Source organism: Trichosurus vulpecula, chromosome 9 (genome assembly GCF_011100635.1).
Source record: "Trichosurus vulpecula isolate mTriVul1 chromosome 9, mTriVul1.pri, whole genome shotgun sequence".
NCBI lineage: Eukaryota > Metazoa > Chordata > Mammalia > Diprotodontia > Phalangeridae > Trichosurus > Trichosurus vulpecula.
The window spans coordinates 77,194,718-77,217,619 of record NC_050581.1 but is presented as its reverse complement, the minus strand read 5'-3'; the positions used below and the strand labels follow the sequence as shown (position 1 = coordinate 77,217,619).

At 39.1% G+C, this 22,902-nt stretch overlaps 1 protein-coding gene across 1 annotated transcript in view; it reads left to right on the top strand.

Moving 5' to 3' along the window:
- The first annotated feature begins 2,472 nt into the window (after nt 1–2,472).
- The window catches only part of ECI1 (enoyl-CoA delta isomerase 1), a 31,803-nt gene continuing 11,373 nt past the window's right edge, over nt 2,473–22,902 (top strand). Inside the window, exons 1-2 of the mRNA XM_036738849.1 lie at nt 2,473–2,708; nt 3,461–3,586. Coding sequence (XP_036594744.1) covers nt 2,639–2,708; nt 3,461–3,586 — 196 coding nt within the window. The 5' untranslated portion in view covers nt 2,473–2,638. The remainder of the gene's footprint in view (nt 2,709–3,460; nt 3,587–22,902) is intronic.

The window sequence follows — 22,902 nt, the reverse complement described above, 5'->3', positions numbered from 1 at the left end:
TTCTCAGAGTCTGTCCAGATTCATGTTCACTGTTTCCATGATACCGTCTCATCCTCTGCCTCCCCTTTTCCTTTTGCCTTCGATCTTTCCCAACATCAGGGTCTTTTCCAATGAGTACAGTCTTCTCATTATGTGCCCAAAGGATTTAAGCTTCAGCTTTTGACCTTCCAGTGAATAGCCAGATTAATTTCTTTACATATTGACTGATTTCACTTTCTTGCTGTCCAAAGAACTCTCAAAAGTCTCCAGCACCACACTTCAAAATCGTGGATTCTTCAGTGCTCAGCTTTCCTTACTGTCCAACTCTCAGAGCCATACATTACTACTGGAAAAACTGTATCTTTGACTACACACACTTTTGTCTGCAAGGTGACATCTCTGCTTTTTAGTATGTTGTCCAGATTTGCCATATTTTCTTCTAAGAAGCATCTTTTAATCTCACGGTTACAGTCACTGTATGCAGCAAGCTTTTAGCCCGAAGATGTAAAATCTGACTGCCTCCATTTCTTCTCCCTCTATTTGCCAGAAAGTGATGGGACCGGTTGCCAAAATATTAGTTTTTTTGGATGTTAAGCTTCAATCCATTCTCTTCTTTCCCCTTCATGAAGAGGCTTATTTCCTCTTCACTTTCTGCCATCAGAGTGGTATCATCTGCATATCTGTTGATATTTCTCCCAGCAATCTTAATTCCAGCTTTTGATTCATCCAGCCTGGCATTTTGTATGACGTTCTCTGCAAACAAGTTAAATAAACAAGGTGACCACATACAGCCTTGCCATACTCACTTTCCAATCTCAAACCAATCTATTACTCCATGTTCAGTTCTAACTGTTGCTTCTTGGTCAGCATACAGGTTCCCCAGGAGACAAGTAAGATGACCTGGTATTCCCACCTCTTTGAGGACTTTCCACATTTTGTTGGGATCCACACAGGCATAGCCATTGGTATAGTCAAAGAAACAGAAACAGATTTTTTTTTTCCTGGAACTCCCTTGCTTTCTCCATAATCATCCTATGTTGACAATACATGCGTAAATGGGGCATCGAGGTGGTGAAGTGGATTCAGTGCCAGGTTTGGAATCAGGAAGACTCATCTTCCTGAGTTGAAATCTGGCCTTGGACACTTAGTAGCTGTGTGACCCTTCGAAAGTCATTTAACCCTGTTTGCTTCAGTTCCCCTTCTGTAAAATGAGCTGGACAAGAAAATGACAAACTCCTCCAGTAAGCTGGCCAAGAAAACCCCAAATGGAATATGAAGAGTTGGACAGGACCCAACAACAATACATAAATATCTTGACTGTGAATTCTTATTCCTATATATAGAAAGAGGTAGCAAGGTAGCTTAAGGGATAGAGTACAGTACTGACTTTGAAGTCAGAAAGGCATAAATTCAATTATTCCCTGAAAGCCGTGAAATTCCCGGCAAGTCACTGAAATCTCTCTGGACCTCACTTTCTTCATTTGTAAAATGAGGGAGATGGGTTTAATTGTGCACAGAAAGTACTTGATGATTAAGACACCATAGATGATAATAGTAACATCTTTATATAGGTTTACAAAAACACTTCACATGTAAACATAGGGGATCGTCCCACTCACTGTAAATGCTATCATTAGCCCCTTTTCTACTGGAGGCAGAATTGAGCCATAGAGAGGTTAAGTGACTTAAGGTTCCACACTTAAGTGTCTGAGGCAGAATATGAACTCAGGTTTTCCCAACTCCAAGTACCTGGTTGTGCCACTTGGCTGCCTCCCGGCTAAAGAAACAACAGGCTGTCATTATTAAATGTATGAACAGCCAAATGGTAAAACACATAAATACAGTCTGAGGGAGAGCTAACCCGATCACAGAAAGACAAAGGGAGATACAAAGTTTAGATGGGACCCTGCCCTCATGAGGCTTACAATCTAGCGGGGATGGGGGGTGGTGTTTACAATAACCATAATGTTTGTAGAGCACCCTGGCCATGTGCTACTGACCCCAAGCCCACAGAACTACAATTAGGCGAGGTCTGCCGCGCGCCAGCCTCGGGCTGAGCCCCGGCCTGGAGAAGCGTGGCTCGTGGCAGGCAGTCCCTTCCCGGGGGAAGGGCCGTCTAACGAGGAGAGGGCCGCACGCCCTCCGCTGTATGCGGGCCCGCCGCGCACCGAGGACGAGCCAGGCGCTCTCCACAGCATTAGGGGAAAGGTTCCCCTGGCAACGGGACTTGATCCGGGAGGGAGGAGGCCGCGGAATGATTCGGCCTTGGGGGGATGCCAGAGGACGGGCGGGGAGCCAGGGCGCGCGGAGGATGGACTTGGCGAGGGCCCAGCAGGAGGCTGAGGCCGGGGGCCGATGGGGAGGGGGAGCGGCGGGAGGGTCCCTCTCGGAGGATTCCCAGGAATGGGAGGAGGCCCCACGACCTGCCAATCCTCCGCGGAAACCAAAGCCCTTGCCGCGAGGCGTTGGGCGGAAGTGGGGAGCCGAGGGCGGGAGGGGGGGGTGGAGTAAGCCTGCGGCCGTTAGGCCCCTCCCCGCGCCAGGCGCCGTGCCCGGAGGCGGGGCGGGGGCGTCTCCCGCCCGGGGTCCGGCTCCGCCCCGCCCCGCCACCTCACTTTTTCTCCTGGGGCTGGGGCTCTTGACCCTCGTCTGGCCAAAGATGGCGCTGAGGGCAGTGTCTGCGCTGACGCTACGGCTCGGGTCCCCGAGCTCGGGGCTCCTTCGCTCAGGTCAGACTCTCCCAGACGCCGACCTCTAAAGGGTGGCCAGGCGGGGCTGGATCAGCCGAGGACAAGGGGCCCGACCGGACCGGAAGGGACCCGACCGCGTTGGGGAGCACAGCTGGCCAGCCAGTTGTGTTGGGCCGGCCTGGAACCCTGGCCCCCCTGCCAGGCCCGCCGGTCGCTGATACCTGGGGCGGGGATGGGCAGTAGGGTCTGGTTAATGTTGCCCGGACAAATTGTCCGGGGCTGCTCCGGGCTTACAGTAGGACCCCGTTCTTGTCAGGTGTTCCCTTCCACTCTCCCCTGCCCAGTGCTTTCCTCCCCTTCGCCCCCTGCCCGGTGCCCTCCTCCCCTTCGCCCCCTGCCCGGTGCCCTCCTACCCTCCACCCCTGCCCAGTGCTCTCTCCGCATAGATATTCAGTGACCTCCTTCCCCACCAAAAGTCCTAGGAGCCAGTGTCAAGCATAACAGAATAAAAGGAAATGGAGTTTTTGTCCATCCTTGTAAAAATAAGTGGTTGTCGTTTTTTTGTTTTTTTGTTTTTTCCCTTAAGTGCCCCGGACCTTTGAAGAAGTCATAAAAATGTCAGTCACCTCATAAGCTCAGGGGGTCTGGGGCTTAGCCTCCTAAGAAGCATAGGCACCAAGTGCCTTCAGGGAAGAAGAGTCCTAGCCTTCCCTAGGTGGATAGCAAACTCCTAGGAGATGTGCTAACCCTGCAGAAAAGGTAATGGGGAAAATGTGCTTCTGTATTTACAGGAACCTTTCTTCTCTGTGCTACTCAACACAGACTGGAAAAAATGCCAAGTTCCATAGGCTTCCCAGCAACATCAAGAAGACCATTTAGTAACCACCGAATTCTAGTGGATATGGATCAAACTCTGGGTAATGCCACTTAGGAACTTTCTTCTCTAAATTACCTCTCTGTTCCTTTTTGTTTACTTTCCCCTTAGGCTTACATTTAAAAGGTGTTACCTAGTAGTTCAATCTTTTTTTTTTTTTTTCACCTTGCCTAATTCAGTCTAAAGAAGATGGCTTACTCTCAAAGAAACATTAATGTCAGGAAAAGAGTATGCCGATTTCTGGTTCAGTAGTCTGGTACTGTTAAAGTTGGAAAGGATGTTGGAGATCACCTAGTACAAAACATTCATTTTTTGCACATGAGGAAAATGAGGCCCGGAGAGGTCAAACAACTTATCCAAACTGTTAATTCCCTTCCCAGTTCTTTATTCCATAACCCTCATTTCTTTTCCAAAATTTTTCTTTAAATGCCCTCATTTAATTTACAAAGACATTTTTATTTCTCTTCTTTAACTCTTCATCTCTTTGAAGAATTATAGTTGAATTGTGTGCAAGCTGTGTTTTCTTTGCTTATAGATGTTTTGGAGTCATTCTTTTCCTCTGGATTTGTATCTTGAGTGTCCTTGTCACAGTAATAGCTTTTTTTTTTTTTATGATGGTATTCTTTAATTTTTACTCATTATTCCAGCCTTCCTCACTTCAAACTTTATGTTAAGGTCATTCTCTGCATACTTCTGGTGGGAATGTCTGGGCTTGTCCTTTTGCTGCTTTCTTGGCCTTTTGATTACTGTGTTATTTCAGGATCTCAGGGCAGCTCAGGCTGGGGACCTGAAAGCTTTCAGCGCACCCAAAGTCTGATCAAATTCTCATTACTGTCCCTTGGTCTGAGCTCTGAAAGTTCCTTGCCTGGGTTTGGGTCTGAGCAATAGGCCAGTGGACTTGTTCCCTTTGAAGTTTCAGAAGACTGATGCCGGACGCAGCCCTCTATCAGTCATCTGGAAAGCGCTGCTGGTTCAGAGTGACAGCGCTATAGGCTTCCCTTTGGTCTGAGAATCCTGCTCTGGCTATTCCCTTGTAGATTTTAGACTGAGTTGGAAGCTGCTGTTTGCTCATTACAAAGTCTAGGGTTCATGACTTTTCCTCAACCTGGAACTTGCCTGAAGTCCCATTATGGTTCACCTGGATCTTTGACCCAGAAACTGAGTAGTGAGCAACAGAGCTGCCAGTGGACACATGTTATACTCTACATAAACTTGGGCCCATCTCTGCTGGATCTGGGACTTCTTGGCTCTGGCTCACAGTCTTTGCCCCATCCTTTGCCCTCCTGGCTAGACCTCATCCCCAGTGTGTTGCTCTCTTTTTCCCTGTGCCAACCTTGGCTGGAAAAATGACTAATGATATTCTTCCTTGGATTTTTTTGATCAGGATTAGTCTGGTACGTTTTCTAGATCTTTTTGGAGTAGTTGTGGGGAGAGGGAATGCTGTATTTCTTCCTGTTACTCCACCATCTTTGCTCAACCTCCAGTCAAACTTCTCTACATATTTTAATAATATTATTGAATCCTATGGCTCATATTATTTGTGACACTCTATGTAAGAAATTTATAGCGTAAAGAGTATAAAACAGCATAATTAGTTTTTACTAAGGACTTTCTGCGAGTAAAACCTTTTTGGAGGCTTCATGAGAAGGGAGAAGGATGGTATACTTAATTCTTAGGGAAGAATGACCCTTCTCCCCCCTAGCCCTCAAAAAAAAAAAGGCTGGGGGGTGGGGGAAAGATTAATCATACAACAGGTATTTGCTGATCGCTTACTATATGGCACGGAATATAAGTACAAAGAATGAAACAATTACTACTTATGAGAGCTTACATTCTAATGAGTTGACAAGTCCTGTACATGTGAAAAATATATACATCATAAATGTAAAGTGAGTCAATATGAATGTATACAAAGTAGTTAAGGAGAAGGTGGTTGGGAGAGTGGGCACCAGCAGTTAGGGGATCTGGAAAGTGTCTTTATGGGCTCCTTGAGGAAGGAGAGGTGGCTTTTGTGCCAAGCGGATCACCCCCTGAGGATACAGGCTGTTACACTTTTCTCTCTTGTCCTGTTAGTGTCTGTTCCTGACTATATTCAAATATTCAGAGGCCGTCTAAACAAACTTGAAGCAGCTTTGCTTTGTGACTTCAGGGTATGCTTGTTTTGTTTTGTTTTGTTTTTGAGGCAGTATGGTGAAGAGGAGAGAGCACTATGATTAGGGGTAGGAAAGACCTGGGTTCAAATTTTGCTGCAGACATATAATAATTGCGTGACTGGGCAAGTCTTTTCACGTTCCTGAGCTTCAGTTTTCTTAATGGTAAAATGAATGTATGAATGGAAAAGCATTTATTAAGTACTTACTGTGTACCAAACATTGGTTGCAATGTTATGGCTATAAATGGAAAAGTAAAGCTCTGAAGGAGCCCACATTCTAATGTGAGGGGAGAATTTCAGGAAAGGAGTGGATTTAGGGGTACAAGATAGTGAATTTTGTTTTGGACATGTTGAGTTTGAGAGGCCAAAGGAACACCCAGTTGGCTGTATATAGTAGGTGGTTGGAGATTCAGGACTAGAGCTCAGGAGAGAAACTAGGGCTCAATAATAAAGAGATCTGAAAGTCTTCTGTCTGTCGTAGAAGTGACAGTGGAAGCCATGGGAACCATGGAGCTTACCACGAGAGAGTATGCAGAGCAAAGAGGACCAGGTTAGAGCTTTGGAGACATACCCAGAGCAGAAGGTGGTGTATAGACGAGGACCCAGCAGAGGAAGCTGAGGAGGAAGAATCATCCTAGGAGGAGTTGAGCCAAGAGAGGAAAAAGAGTGATAACAGTATCAAGTGTGCTGAGAAATCAAGAAAGATGAGGATTCTGAAAAGGCCATCAGATTTGCCGTATTAAAATTCATTGGTTACTTTGGAGAGAGAAGTCTTGAGTGGAGTGATGACATTGGAAGTGATCATGTGTATATAGGTTGCAATCTGCACCAGTGGAGGGAGTTCTTTGATTGCTAGAATCAAAGAACCACAGAAGTATTGAAATTAATATTGAAGTATTGTAGTTAAACATATATTTTCTTTAAAAAAAAGCAATGCTTTCAGAAACAGTTTAGTGTAGTGGAAAGAACATGAGAGTTAGAGGCTGAAGACCTCTATTATCTCCTATTTATGTGATTTTGAGCAATCAGTCATACAACCTGAATCTCAGTTTCCCCATCTATAAAATAAAGATAAGGATTGTGCTGCTAAAATGAGATAATATGTATAAATCACTTTGTAAATTGTAAAGCACGATGTGTTTTCAGCCATTTACTATGTGTTAATACAGTTTTCTTTAAGAGTTTCCATGGGGAGGAATATAAATACATTAGATAAGAATGTCTGTTAGATTTCTTTTTTTCTGTAAAGTTACTTAAATTCGTAATCTTTAAATTACAAGGTTTTGAAATTTTACGTATTTTTTAACCCCGAAATGTTGTGCAACATAGGCTGTTAAGACCACAGTGTATGCTTTCAAACCAAAATTGATTAATCTTGAACAGTATTTACTTTGCGCTCCCTAGTTAAGCAGATTGCCTCACCTTTTCTCAGAGAGAGATAAAATCGGAAAGTACAGGTTGATCATACACTTGGGCAAGACCCAAGAAGACATTCTGTCCCATTTCCTCATTTTACATATGTGGAATTAAGGCCCAGAGAAGTTAGTGACTTGCCTAAGGTTATACAGCCAGTAAAGAGAAGAGTCAGGAATAGAGTCCAGGTGCACTGATTCTGATCCCAACAGGTTTGCCACTGTACCAGGCTCAACTGTTCTATCCTCTGAGTGTCTGATCTGATCATTTGGCTCCGTAAAGCTTTTAGAATTCATGTAGGACTGATGAATCCTAGATAGACTATTCCTTTTTTTAAATATAATTTATTTATTTTTAATTTTCAACATTCACTTCCATAAGATTTTGAGTTTTAAATTTTCTCCCCCTACTTCTCCTCCCCCCTTCTTAAGATGGCGTGCAATCTCATATAGGCTCTACATATACATTCATATTAAACATTTTCACATTAGTTGTGATATAAAGAAGAATTAGAACTAAAGGGAGGAACCATGAGAAAGAAGAAACAAAGCAAAACAATAAAAGAAAAGGAGAACAAATAGTATACTTCCATCTGCATTCAGAATCCATAGTTCTTTCTCTGGATGTGGATAGCATTTTCCATCATGAGTCTTTTGGAGTTGTCGTAGATCCTTGCATTACTGAGTAGAGCTAAGTCTATCAAAGTCGGTCATCACACAATGTGGCTGTTACTGTATACAGTGTTCTCCTAGTTCTGCTCATTTCATTCAGCATCAGTTCATATAAGTCTTCCCAGGTTTTTCTGAAAACTCATCGTTTCTTATAGCACAGTAATATTCCATTACCTTCATATACCACAGCCATTCCCCAATTTATGGACATCCCCTCAGTTTCCAATTCTTTGCCACCACAAAAGAGCTGCTATAAATATTTTTGTACTTGTGGGTCCTTTTCCCATTTTTATGATCACTTTGGGATATAGCCCTAGAAGTGGTATTACTGGGTCAAAGGGTAAGCACAGTTTTATAGCCCTTTGCCATAGTTCCAAATTGCTCTCCAGAATGGTTGGATCAGTTCACAACTACACTGACAATGCATTAGTGTTCCAATTTTCCCACATCTCCAACATTTATCATTTTCCTGTTTTGTCATATTGTTCAATCTGATAGGTGTGATGTGGTACTTCAGAGTTGTTTTGATTGCATTTCTCTAATCAGTAGAGATTTAGAGCATTTTTTCATGTGACTATAGATTGCTTTAATTTCTTCATCTGAAAACTACCTGTTCATATCCTTTGGCCATTTTAGATAGACTATACCTTATGAAGTGAATGCAATGAAGGACCAATCTATAAAGTAGAACATAAATTTTTAAAAAATTTTCCACTGGAATACGTACATATTATGTATATATACACATATACATACACAGACAGATATATACATATATATTTCCACTGGATATCTTCCACAGCTTGATTGGCTAAAGGATAACTACTATGAAAAGTAAAGTGTTAGTAATATTCTCCCAGGGCATACTGGTAAATATTTCACAACCTTTTCTCCATCTCTTTCCTGAGTCTAGATAATCAACAAAACAGTAAATCAAGCTCTGGTTTGTGGCAGTTGTAAGAGCTGGCTCCAGTATACCCCTTAAAGTAATGCTGTCCATTTTACAGATGAGTAAACCGCCTCAGAGAAAAGTTCAGTAATTGCAGGTGTCACGGATGGCAAATAGCATAAATGAGACTTGAGCCCAATTTTTGATGACAAATCCAGTATTTTTCTCCCACCACAAGCTTCTTCCCAGCATTTCAAACTCCTAGTAAAATGTTCTTTAGCAATGGAATGATTTTGGAGCTTTTTTTCAAGCCGCCTCCTTAAATCAGTGCTAATACTATTCTCTCCAAAGCGTTTTGGGATCCTTAGAGAAGATATAATGTTGGGGTAGAAGATCTAATGTTGGGGTAGTTGATAGGAGGTAAAAGAGAACAGTATGGCATGATGTAAAGAGCACTGGGCTTGGAATAAAAAGACTTAGATCCTGACCTGACTATTTATTACTTTTGTGAACTTAGGCAAGTCACAAAACCTGTCTTGGCCTCAGTTTTTTCCTCCATAAAACCAGTGGGTTGAATTAGTTAGGACTCTTAACCTGTGATATGTGAACTTGTTTTTAAAAATATTTTGATAATCATATTTTGATATAATTGATTTCCTTTGTTAATCCTGTGTATGTATGTATGTATTTTTTTAAACCTTGTTTTGAGAAGGGGTCCATCCCTAGGTGTCACGAAAGCTGCCAAAAGGGTCTGTCCATGGGGATCACCAGGCTGCCAAAGGGTTCCAAACCACAGAAAAGGTGAAGTGCCCCTGGCCTAGATGATTTCAGAACTACCTGCTGTGAATCCTGCATAAGCCTAGGACTCTCCTCATGCTTACAGGCAAAACAGGCAGTCCAATTTAAAAGCTTAGAGAAATAAAATCCTTCAGGGTATACTAGAACCTAAAAATACCATTTTTCTACTTTAAAAAACTTAGTGTTGTATATGGGACCTGTTTTTCTAGACAAATGACAAGAACAGTCTGACAAAAGTCCCATTTTTTTATACTTCCAGTGTAAAATAGCTAGATACCCTACCCTTGTCGAGGTTCCAGTAGCCTTTGAATTACAAAGATTCCTGGCTCTGACATTCTTTTTTTTGGCAGAGCCTCTTCTGAGAAAGGGGCAGATTTTAAAATATTTTTTCTATTGTAGATTTCAATCTATTAAAAACAAAACTTGAGAATTTCATGTAAAGTGCTGCCAAAAGACATTAATCAGGACCCCATCTCTCTCTCTCTCTCTTTTTTTAAAAGATAGCTAAATCCTTTTTAATGTGGGATTGGATGATTTGTGTTCATTTCTGCTGCCTCTTATGTTTTACCACCTTTGAACATGTTGACAGTTTACAGTCTTGTAAAATTTTCTGTTTTGACATTTCACTTCTTTAACTTTTACCTCTTTACCTTTCACCTAATTTCTTTTTTTAACTAGATGATTCTTTGCCAAGAAATTCTAACTCCTAGAAAAGTATATTGGCCTTGGGATTAATGATGATCCTTTTCTTACTAAAGTATGTTGGGCCCAGTAGTCAGTTGTGGAAAGCTAGGTATCTATTTTTTCACAGGTCCAAACCAGCAGAAATGAAATTTTAAACCTGATGGAACATCTTTGTAAAATAATAGAAAACTGAGGTTTTGAATTTTTTAAGCTTTTAATTGTTAACCTTTTATTTTTATATCACCTTAATTTGTAAACATATCCTTCTTAGGGAAAGGGGCGGGGGGCACATTTTCTTCCAGCTCTTTTCAGTGGCCAAGTTTCTTGCTCATTGTACTTACCCAGTGTTCCAATTGTGGGTTTTTTGTTCTATTTACATTATTGTAGTCGTGTCAGTTATTTTCCTGGTTCTGCTCATTTCACTCTGTATCAGTTCATGTAAGTCTTCCTATAGGGACTAGGGACTACACCTTTAATTTTATTGGTGTAGGGAACTCCCTGCAAGGAAACTTTCTTTGCCACTTATGGTCTTAGAGTGTCAGTGCTTAAAGTATTGAGAGGTTTAAGTGATTCAGAGGTAAGACTTAAACCCAGGTCTCCCTGGCTCAGGGGCCTGCCCTCTATCCACCATGCCTCTCAGTTCTTACCTTGTTTCTCTGAATTCTTCATATTCATCATTTCTTATGGAACAATACTATCTTTTACATTCATGTACCACAGTTTGTTCCTCAACTGATAGACATCTACTTTGTTTCCAGTTCATGGCTACCACAAAAAGTGCTGCTCTGAGTAATATGGTATATATAGGACCTTCCTTCCCTTTGATATCCCTGGGGTATATGCCTAGCAGTAGAATCTGCATTCAAGGGTATGGACACCAACAATCTTTTAACTGCTAAATGTGATGGCCTTTTCTCAAGTCTTCTTCCTTATTGACCTCCCTAAGAGTCCTCTGGAGTCTTAACCTCCTAGTTGGTCTTTCCACTTTAAGTTTTCAACTCTTCCAATCCAGGTAACACATTGTAGCCAGAGTAATCTTCCTAAAATACAAGGCTGACTATGTAGATGGGGCAGTCAGGTGGCAGAGTGATTAGAGTGCTGGGCCTGGAGTCAGGAGGACCTGAGTTCAAATCCAGCCTCAGACACGTACTAGCTGTGTGACCCTGGGCAAGTCATTTAACCTTGATTGCCTTAAAAAAAAAACAACCTCCAAGGGCTTCCTAGGTTCTCCAGGATAAAATATAAACTCTTCAGTTTGACTTTTTGAAGCCCTTTGCAGTCTGACTGGCCTACCTCTCCAGGCTTATTTCCCATGAGAATTTCCTTCATACACTATACTTTTCAGCTAAACTGGCATTCTTTTAGAGCCTCCTGCTTGGCATTTCATCTCCCCACTTCTGCTTTTGTGTAGGTGGTGTTCTCTGCCTCTTTACCTCCACCTCCTAGAATCCCTAGCTTCATGTGCCTCCTCTTATGGAAAGCTTTTCCTGATCCCAGGGTATACTTACTAAGAGTGGGGTGAGGTAGAACTAACTTTGGGGCCCCATTTTAGTCCAAAAGGGAGTTTTGTATCCCCAGTGCTTAGCACTTATTAAGTATTTAATTATTGGATGATTGCCATGAGAGGTAGTCCCAAGTAAAGCCACCATCAGTCAGTCGTGCTTGGTCCTGTGCAGCGTCAGGGACCTCGCTCACACTTGATATGCAAGAGATGTGAGTCAGAGAGAGCTCTGCCTGTGTTTCACAGTCTGAGATCAGCCTTTCCTAAAGTATTCTGTAGGTGTCTTCCAGGAAACCCATGTGCCAGCCTCCATAACCTTTAATTTCTTCAGTTTCTCACTATAGCCCCAAGTCTGGTCTTCAGTAAATTTTTATATTCCATGTGTGTGTGTATTGTACATAGACATAGGTATTCACACACATACACATACACATACACACCCACAAAAATAGAGAACAGGGAGTGGCAGCATCACAAGGTGAAGCTGAAAACAGAAATACCAGTAGTCCTAAACAGAGAAGACTACATTTCCTCTTATTCCTTAGGTTTCCCCACTTCCAGAAAGTCCACTGTGACTTTCACAAAGATTTCCCACATTTGGCCTTTTGCCTTAAAGGACTTACCCTCTAGAGGGAACATAGTGCTTAGCAAAGTATAAAATAAACTTGGCTTTCCAAAGGCTAAGAAGCTGAGCCCCAAATTATATTACATTCTCCCCAATACCAAAACATGAATGATGCAAGCAACATCTATGCTGACATAAACTAACATCTAGTTTTTGAACATTTGGGTAGAGAGGCTCAGCCTGTATTTACATCTTCCAAAACTGGCCATTTGAAAAACCAGGTCTTTCTAAGCAAGGAGTCAAAGAGAAATAAAGGTGTCTTGGTCAGTATCTTTTTATCATTAATCCTTATCATTTCACAGCTGTGAAGGAAATGTGCTCATAAACCTTTAGGGCATCAACATGGAAGCTAGGATGAGGGAGAAGAGTCACATCCAGAGAAGTGATGAGTGTTCTCTAGTTTATTGCTCCAAAGACCCTTGTTTTTTATCCTTACCCACTGATCATAAAGGCTTAAAACAAATTTTTAGGAGAAAGTGGTTGTACTATTTTGGTAATAAAATACTGAATCATCCTGTAAACCTGTTTGCATCCCTGATCCGTCTGATATCCACGATATAAAAGGAACCAAAAAATGTCTAAGACCAAAACCCATTCCCATGGATATTAACAAGCCATACTCAAAAGAATTGAAAACTATTAACTGCCATGTGAAAGAAAGAGTAATGCAAATTAAAACAACTCTGAGGTTTCTCTTTAAAGCAGGCAGTTGGCACAAATTAAAAAAAATGGAAATAGTTAATATTGGAGGGACTACAAAAAGGCACACTAATTAATATACACTCTTGGTGGAGTTGTGGCACCCTAGTATTGGTGGAGTTATGAATTGGTCCAACCACCCTGGAAAGCAATTTTGAATTATTCTAATGAAATGACAAATGCTTACTTGGAGGCATATACCCTAAGGAGGTCTGAGACAGAAAAATCTAATATATACCAAAAATATCCATAGCAGCACTTTTTTGTGGTAGCAGAAGACTGGAAATAAAGTAAATGCCTATCGGTTGGGAGATGACTGAAAAAATTGTGATACCTTAATGTAATAGGATATTTACTGTGCCATAAGAAGTGATTAAACTAAGTGTTGAAAAGTTCATACTTAAAATGAATAACTTTCTGATTAGACATAGGACAGGAACATTTTCTACCTTCCTTTTCAGCTCTTGAGACTGAAAGCCATTCAGAAGTACTTGAGACCATTCAGCCAAAACCCTTTTTGCTCAGAATTTCTCTAAGTTTCTTCTCACCAAATAATTGGTTTTGTTCTTTGTTCATGAATCCTGGGACCACAGAAAACTTGGCTCTGCTAAGTGGTTTTAATTTATTTCAGATAAATCTTCTGCAAGTATTAGTTTGATCTGTCATGTCTGAGCTCAAAAAATTACTAAAGACATCTTTTGCCTTCAGCAAATTCAGTTTGACGTATGTTTGGTAAGGGCCTTTGGTGTGCAGTAATGTCCCTCTGTGCCCTTTAGCAAATTTCATCTAACACTCGTCAGATTGCCAAAGATGACAAAAGAGACAAATAGTAATTATTGGAAGGGATATGAGAAAAATGGCACAATGGTGCACTCTCAGTAGAGTTATAAATTTGTTTAATTTCTGGAAAATAATTTGGTACAGCATCTAAAAAGTCAATAGAATATACTAGTTTAGTATGTATTGAAGTGTACATCCCCTTTGACTCGGTGATACAACTATTAGCCATGTAACCCGAGATGGTCAAAGATGAGGAAAAGACCCATATGTGCAAGAATGTGTACAGTGGCAGCAAATTTTGTTGTAACAAAGAACTAGAAACAAAACAAGTGTCCAGCAATTGCAGAATAACTAAACAAACTGTAGTGTATCAGTGTGATGAGATTCTGTTGCATCATAAGAAATTAGGAATATGACAGATTCAGAGAAATATAGAGAGACATATATGTACTAGTGCAGAGTGATGTTAGCAGAATCAGGAAAACAATTTATGCAGTGTCTACAACAATAATATGAAGGGGAAAATTCTGAAAGACCTTGGAACTCTGACCAAAGGAGCAACCAGTTATGATTTCTAATGAAACACAGCTTTCCTTGGCAGAAAGGTGCTATAGAGAAAAATGCATTCTCACATAGCACCATTGTATTGCTGAATTTGCCTTACTATACATATTTATTATAGATTGCTATAAAGGAGAAAAGAGATCCTGTTGACATTGACAAGCAAGAACACATTCTCAGCATTCCTAAAAACCTCATGTTTACATTCCAGTACTGCAGTGATCAGGAACAAAATAATTCAAGTGGTGAGAAGTGCAGAAATTGGAATTAACACACTTTTCAATGAGGACGGAGGATGACTAGAGTGATTGGAATTCTAATCTCCCCCATGTATATGATTCATTACTTCATTTTTTAAAGTTAGGAAGCTTGGTTCATGAACCCAGAACCATCTATCTAACAAAATTCTGTGTGTGCCATAGAGGCAAGAGTTGGCTATTTCAGAAGCCAAATAGCTTTGAAAAATTTACAGAAGGCAGATCCATTTCAAGGAAATAAAAAAATAAATATTGAAAACAATTCATATTTCTCAAACCAAGAAACTCTAGTTGCTAACAAACTGTGAGAAGCCTTATCAGCTAAATTACTATGTCTCAGAAATGAAGAAAAAAGACTAGAGTTGCAAAGAGTCAGTCAACAAGTATTTATTAAATGCCTACTGTGTGCCAGGTACTGTGTCAAGTGTTGAGGATCCCCCCAAAAAAATTCTGAAGGAAAGTTAGAATAATCCGAAGTGAAGTTCCTTATCATTTATAAAAAGGGAAATCCTAGGTAAAATTTGGACCTACCAGAAAACATCATCCTTCACAGTGCTAAACAACTTTGCCTAACATATGTCCTACTGATTTGTGTGTTATCTGACAATAATCAGTCTTATTGAACAGTTATCTCTATGATTGCATTGACCAGCAATCTTTTATGGCCTTACCATATGTATAAGGGACTTCCTGGAAGAAAATTTTGAAGGGTCTGTATTTCATTTTACCAAGTCACATGTTTTCTCACCATCTAACAGTAAACACAGTAGAATCTTGTGATCTCTCAACTTTTCATTCAGTTTTGTGACTGTAAATATGTGGTCTGATGTAGGGTACTGTTTGCAGAAGCCTGCCAGTTCCTTCCATACGTTTTCTTACTGGGAACTTTTCTGGGCTGAGCCTGACATTGAGGTTCAGTATTGGAACAAATTGAGATGTTTGTGAGTCATTCAACAGTCAACAAAAAGAGACAGCAGGAGGATATTGATGAAACAAGGGTTGGCATTGAGGACACTTCACACTGCTCCTTACCCATTGTGACCTGCCAGCCAGGCATCAGAGATACTTCGGGAGCTCCTTGTGGCTGCTTTGTGCTCAGGCAATAAGGAACTGACATCAACAGTCTGAGCCCTTAGTTCCCTGAATCAAACAAGTCTTAAGGAATGTTTCCATACCTTGTAAGAAAAAAAATAACTAAACCTGCCATCAGGATGAGGATGGGGTGCAGGGTAGGGGGAAGGGAAGGTTAGGATACTGCTCCTACTACATGTATCTTCAGCTCACATGTAAACATTATTCTTAAATATTATATACAGAGGAGACAGTAAGCATATGGGATAGGAGGTACTGACATTTCCTTATCACCTTATTTGGGGTATTGCTATCGTGTAATGTGATCCCTTAATACTTTCAACACTGTATGGCCTCTTGTACAGCTTTCCTTGGTATTTCACTCTTCCTCTTCTGCTTCCCTTCTCACCTTTATCTTCCTGGGTGCTATTTCTACTGCATAATAGCATATTGGAATCTGAGATTCTACTGCTTAATACACAATGTAAATATATATTTCTGCATAAGCTGCGGTTGTCTTCATAATAATCTTTTTGCTTATGCTCTATATGAACACCACAAGCCAAAGTAACTAAGTGTCACATAAAATAATGTCTTGTGGCCTTTGGCCAAATAGTGATTTTGTCACCTCTCCAAAAAGAACTAACTTTTATTTTGTAGTTTTGTTTGTCGTGAGAATATATCAGTATTGACACTAATACTATGTCACTTCAATCATCATTTAACAAAGACTTCACATTTAGCATATCTGAAGTTCGTAGAAATCTTAAAAACTGATTTTAGCACCTTCTACCCCTATTTATGTCATCTTTTTTTCCACCAGGCTACAGAAGTAGAAGGGGGCCACTTCACACTTTATTTTTCTTTTGTTTCACATATTGCCGTGGCCAAAGCATTCACCGTAGTGGACAATCTAGAGATGATAAGTCCCTCTGATCTTAGCTAGGTTGGTCCTCGGAAGATTTAGTCTGTCACTAGGACCACACTAGAAGCCCTTCCAGCATTTTATTAGGACCTGACAGAGCTTACATTCCACTAGCATGGCTTTCAAGAAACCAGAGGCATCTCAAAGCTAGCATTATTAACCAATATGGGTGTGAAAATATTAAATATTCACAAATGGACTATAGCAGCCCATAAAAAAGATCGTAACTAAAGAGGATTTCTAAATGGAATGTGAGCATGGTTTAATTCTAGGAAAGCAGACAGTATAATAAAGTCATCAGGAGGAAAACAGACTACATTAATATAATTACATTTAGAGAAATCCTTCAGCTAAATAATATGCATACAGTAATGTACGACAGCATTAAAATACATAAGAATAGAAGCATGACATGATTTTTAAGAATATTGAAAGGAGCTAAGAAAGACAAAAAGGCATTCCCATTAAAATAGGTGTTAGAAATGTCCAGTCCTTCCTACAAAAAAAGGTATTCAGTCTTTACACTCCCATCAAGCTATCTAAGAAATCTTAGTAATATAGCAATAAAACTTGAAAAAGAAATTAAAGAAATAAGCATCATTAAGGAAGTATAAAAAAAGTTCTGTTTTCAGGAAACATCATATTCCTAGAAAACCCAAGACAGTGCACTATAAAATATATATTTAACAAAAATGCCACTCTTCATAGCTGAGACAAAATGCAGTATTTCTTTTCCTTTAAGCTTTTTATGATTTAAAAAATATATTTAGATTGCTAAACCCATTGAGTGTTGTGGCGACTGGCATAAGTATGAACCTAAATCCATTCTTGACATAATCATCCAGTTTTCCCTGTAGTCTTTATAAAATGGGGACTACATTCTCCAATGTTTTTGAAGCATAGGCTTACCAAACACTAACTATTTATGTGTGTGTGTGTGCATGTGTGTGTATACACACACATATACCTCTGTATACATATGTGTATATATGTACACACACGCTGATTTCTGTTTCTGGATTCTGAAATTATGTTCCATTTTTCTATCATTCTTTTTCTAGTAACAAAGCTTTTATAATTATTCCTTTATAATACATTTTAATGTAAATAACATATTCCTTTAGTAAAGTAACAGGATATTAGATAAACCTGCAAAAATCATTATAAATTGATGTAATACAGTGGAGACAGTACTGGCTTTTGAGTTGGAGTACTAGGGTTCAAATCTATGAGACTTACTACCCATATGATCCTAGGCAAGGTTCACTTTGGTGCCTCAGTTTCATCTATCTGTGATATGTGTGAATTGGACTGTGAGATCCCTTCCTGCTCCAGTTCAGTAATCCTCTGTTGCCTTCATTGCTATACCTTATCTACAGGAATCAAGGAAGAGTGATAGAAATTTTGTTGTTGTTCATTTGTTTCCGACTCTCTGTGACCCCATTTGGGGTTTTCTTCACAAAGATACTGGAGTGGTGGAATAGAATGCCAGGCCTGGAGTCAGGAAGACTCCTCTTCCTGAGTTCAAATTTGACCTCAGACACTTACTAGCTATATAATCCTGGACAAGTCACTTATCCCTGTTTGCCTCAGTCTCGTCGACTCTAAAATGATCTGGAGAAAGAAATGGCAAACCATTCCAGTATCTTTGCCAAGAAAACCCCAAATGGGGTTACAGGGAATTGGACGTGACTGAAATGACAGAACAACCAAAGGAAGTCAGAAAGATCAGCCGTCAGAGTGGAGAAGGGAGAGCATTCTGGGCATGGAGAACAACTGGAGACAATGCTTAGAGCCAAGAGATGGAGTGACTTGTTTGTGAAACAGCCAGGAGGCCAGTGTCACCGAATCAAAGAGTACATGTTGGGGAAGAAGGCGTAAAAAGACTAGAAAGCTCTCATGGCAGCACCCCTGCTGAAGAATGCCACACAGAAATCTTAAACCCTAACACTTGACTGAGAATCAAAAGAACTGGATCTGCCACCTACATACTCAGTATGACCTGGATTCAAGTTGCCGGATTCACTTCTTTAGCGTCAGTTTTCCTGTCTATCAAACTGGTTCCTCTGTGATCTCTTCCAGCCTTTGTATTTTGTGATATTCTGTTTTTGTGAAGATTACAGGAAGTATGTTTCTAGAATATAAACACCTCTTGTAATACACAAAGCACTGAATGTCCTTTTAGCTCCCTATTCACAATGCTCATCTTTTTCTAATGTCAGAAGTACACTGTATTTTCTGTGCAGTCTCAAAGCTTAAGTTGCAAAACTAGGAAGTTTGACCATTTTCGTCATCCCATATGCTTAGAATTATTTCACTACAAAATCAAATGAGAGCTATTTTGTCCTTATGACCAGGGCTTCAGTGAGGTCTGAATGTTGCTGGACAGTGCTCTGAGGATCTTTCTTTAGTTAGATCAAGGTCTCACTGAAATAGGGTTCGAGGGCTAGCACTTGGCAGTGTGTCTAGTAGTTTTGTGAGGAAAACAGTGAGTAAATGTTTGAACTTGCCTTGTTCTGTTGTGTTCAGAATATTCTTAAAGGTCTTAAGAGGAGCCAAAGTTCCTTCATACGGAGGGCCACAGATAAACAAGAAAGGCTTCTTCTTTGTTAAATCAAATGTCTATATCTAAAACCAAGAGATAGTAGTATCAGTAAGAAAAAAAAAAAACACTGGAAACTTTCCCAGTAAGTGCAGCTATAAAGCATATGTGCTATCATCTCTCTGCTACTCTTAAAAAAAAAAACTGAACCTATGATTTCATCAGTAATAATGATAGCTAACATTTATATGGCACTTACTGGGTGCTAGGTACCATGCTAAGCATTTCACAATTGTTATCTCATTTGATCTTCATAACAACCCCAGGAAGTAGGCATTATCATTATTCCTGTTTACAAATGAAATGGAGCCAGAGGTTAAATGATTTGCCCAGGGTTACCTGTAAGTGACAGAGATTTGAAGTCAGGTTTTTCTGACTCCAGGCCTGGTGCTCTACACTGTGCCACCTAACTAGGAGTTCCTAAAGACAAATTTCTACTAGTACAGGTGAGCACCTTCTCTGCAATTTATATTCTTAGGTAGTTTCCTAGAGTACTAAGATATCACATGATTTGCCAAGGGAAAGAGAACATATCAGAGTTGGAACTGAAGCCCAAGGTCTTCCTGAATATAAGGCCAGGACTGTGTCTAGTATCCTCAATACAAGGCCAGAACTCTGATCACTATCCCCAATACTATTTTCTTTCTTTTTTCATTTTAATTTATGAAATAATACAAGCATTTCCATAACATAGTAGAATTTTTAAAAAGGTGATTGCAAATCTGTTATGTACAACTTACTATTCCTCTTAAATATATCTTATATATAACTTATCATGTAACTTTCTTTTGTTTCCCTTTTTTTCTTGCCTCCCTTCCCCATTAGATGGCTCCCATTAGATACAAATATCTGTGTACACACACACACACACACACACACACATACACATCTGTCTGTCTTTGTAAAAACATTCTGTACATCTATTTATCAGTTCTTTCTGTGGATGCATATAGAGTCTTCCTTCATAAAAATGCCAGTATGACAATAAGACAGGAGAAAAATTAAAGTATAAACATTGGCAAAGAGAAATAAAATTATCCTTATTTGTAGACAGCAATAAGTTTGACTAAGGAAACCCCAGAGAATCAGCAAAGAAACAAATTGAGATGATTACTAGTGCCCTAAATTAACAAGAGTGTAAAATAAATCCATAGAAATAACTAGCATTTCTATGCATTGCTATCCAGAAGTCAGAAGGAAGTGATAGAAACCTCATTCAAAAAAAAAAATTTTTAATGTACAAACACCAGGGAGTTAATTTTCTAAGACAGTCTTTGGACTTACAGAAATGCAACCACAAACATTATTTATGGAAATAAAGGAAGATTAAATTCTAAAATAACTTTTACTTTTTGAAATACTATGGCTCTTAGAACTAGAGAAAATTCTTTATTTGGCAGATTTAAAAACACAGACCTACAAGGACTGCTTAAAATCTAGTTTTTATTCTTTTATTTGAGAATATCAAGTTTTCTCAACCAAAACACTAGCTGTGTGACCCCGGACAAGACTTGATCATCCACCTCATTTGTAAAATGTGGATGATACATTTAGGCTCTTTTTCCTCGTTGGTAAAATGGAGACAGCATGGTGGAGCAATTTTGTTATGACATCATGATGAGATGTCATAACAAAATTCATATAGAAAAATAGGTGAAGAAAATAAAAAACTGAAAAAAACTGGTGAAAACCTCAAAATGTACTATAAAGGAATAAAATATATAATATAATATAAAAATAATTATAAAAACTTTGATGCTAGAAAAAGAACTAAGAAATAGGACTCAACACATTAAAAAATTAGGATTTCATTATACCTATATAAAAACACTAGGGAATAGAATCCCCACTTAATAAAACTTCTGGGGAAAGGGGATAATTTTATGGCAAAAAAATGAATTTGGCTTCCTACTTAATACCATCAACTACAACAAACTAATTCAGCAATCTAAATACTTTTAAAATCATTAAAAATGGGGAGAAAAAGAAATAATGTATTTGTCTCAATTGTGGAGAGGAGGGGCATTTTTACTAACCAAATAGAAGAAAGCTTTGGACATAATCTCTGGGTTTTATTAAACAAATAAAAGGGGTTTTTTAGTATAACAGAAAGCAATAACTCTAAAATGAAAAGAAGCAGACTAGGGGAAAAAGATTTGCAACATATATGTATGTGTATATATGTATACATCAAATAAAGGGCTAACATTCAAAGGAACTGATATATAAAGACATGAACAGATTAATTTTCAAAAGAGGAAATATACTTAGCCTCATGAAAAGATAATGAAATGCCATAATCAAAAGTGTAACTTTAAGAGATCACCATACATCTACTAGACTAGTAATAGTGGCAAGGAAAATAACAAATTAATGTTGGTGGGAAAACAGCTGCTCTAACACATTGTTAGAGTAGTACAGACATTTTAATGGGCACAATGGCAGTAAGTATAAGTCACAAAACTGAGCACTCTTTTCAGCCCAGTGATTCTTTTGCTAGTATTTTATCATAAAAAGGACCTATTAATACAAAAATGTTTCTAACTGCACTACTTAAAATAGCAAATAAGAAAACACATCTGTTCCAGAATGGTTCAGAGTATGGTTTATTTATGTGAAGTAATTTGGTGCATTAAAATGGTAAATAAGGTATATACAAGGAAATATGGAAGATTCTGTACAAAATATGCCTTTGCAAAGGTGCAAAAATAAGATCAACAGAACCATAACTATATATGCAGGAAAACAAAACCAAAGGTTGCAGGCTTCTAGACCTAGAAAGGAACACAAAAGCTTGTTTTGCATAGTTGCTTCACTTTTGCTTTCTTAAATGTTATGGGTTTTATGTAAGATTTTACTCCTTATTTTGTATTGTTAATTTTTTTGGTTAATGATTGTAGTGTGTAATAAATTTTAGCAGAAAATAGTTCATATGTCTAACACATCATACTTTTTCCATCAGTGGAAGGTGTGTTTGCTTCTGTCGAATCCTGTTATATATTTTGTTGTCAGTAAAAGATCAGAATGACAAGGCTTGATGCACATGTAGATTTTCAGTAACTACAGATTGAGAGGATGGGAACTGTTGTAGAAATGCTTTGTTAAATTGAACTGAATTGTCATAGTATTGAGCATATTACTGTACATGAATTTGGTAATTAATAAGTACTTATTAGTTGATTCCATATTTATCCCAGGGTAAATAGTTTTCTCTAAATAACCTTTCTCTGTCTATACTCAAGATTAGAAGTCAACATATACATTCTTTGGCCATCCTTTTAGGTGATTTTTTTTTTCTCTTTAAAAAAAATTATTTTTAGTTTTCAGCATTTGCTTTTATAAGATTTAGAGTTCTAAATTTTTCCCCCTCCTTCCACTTTCCCCTTCTCAAGATAGCATGCAGTCTGTTACAGGCTATACATGTATGATCATATTAAATATATTTCAATATTAGTCATGTTGTGTAAGAAGAATCAGAACAAAAGGGGAAAATCATGAGAAAGAAAACATAAAAAACAACCCCCCAAAAGAGAAAATGCCATGCTTCGATCTGCATTCAGACTCCATAATTGTTTCTCTGGATGTGGGTAGGTAGTATTTTGCCTCATGAATCTTTTGGAATTGTCTTAGATCATTGCATTGCTCAGAAGAGTTAAGTCTAACAAAGTCGGTCATCGCACAGCATTGCTGTTACTGTGTACAGTGTTCTGGTTCTGCTCACTTCATTCAGT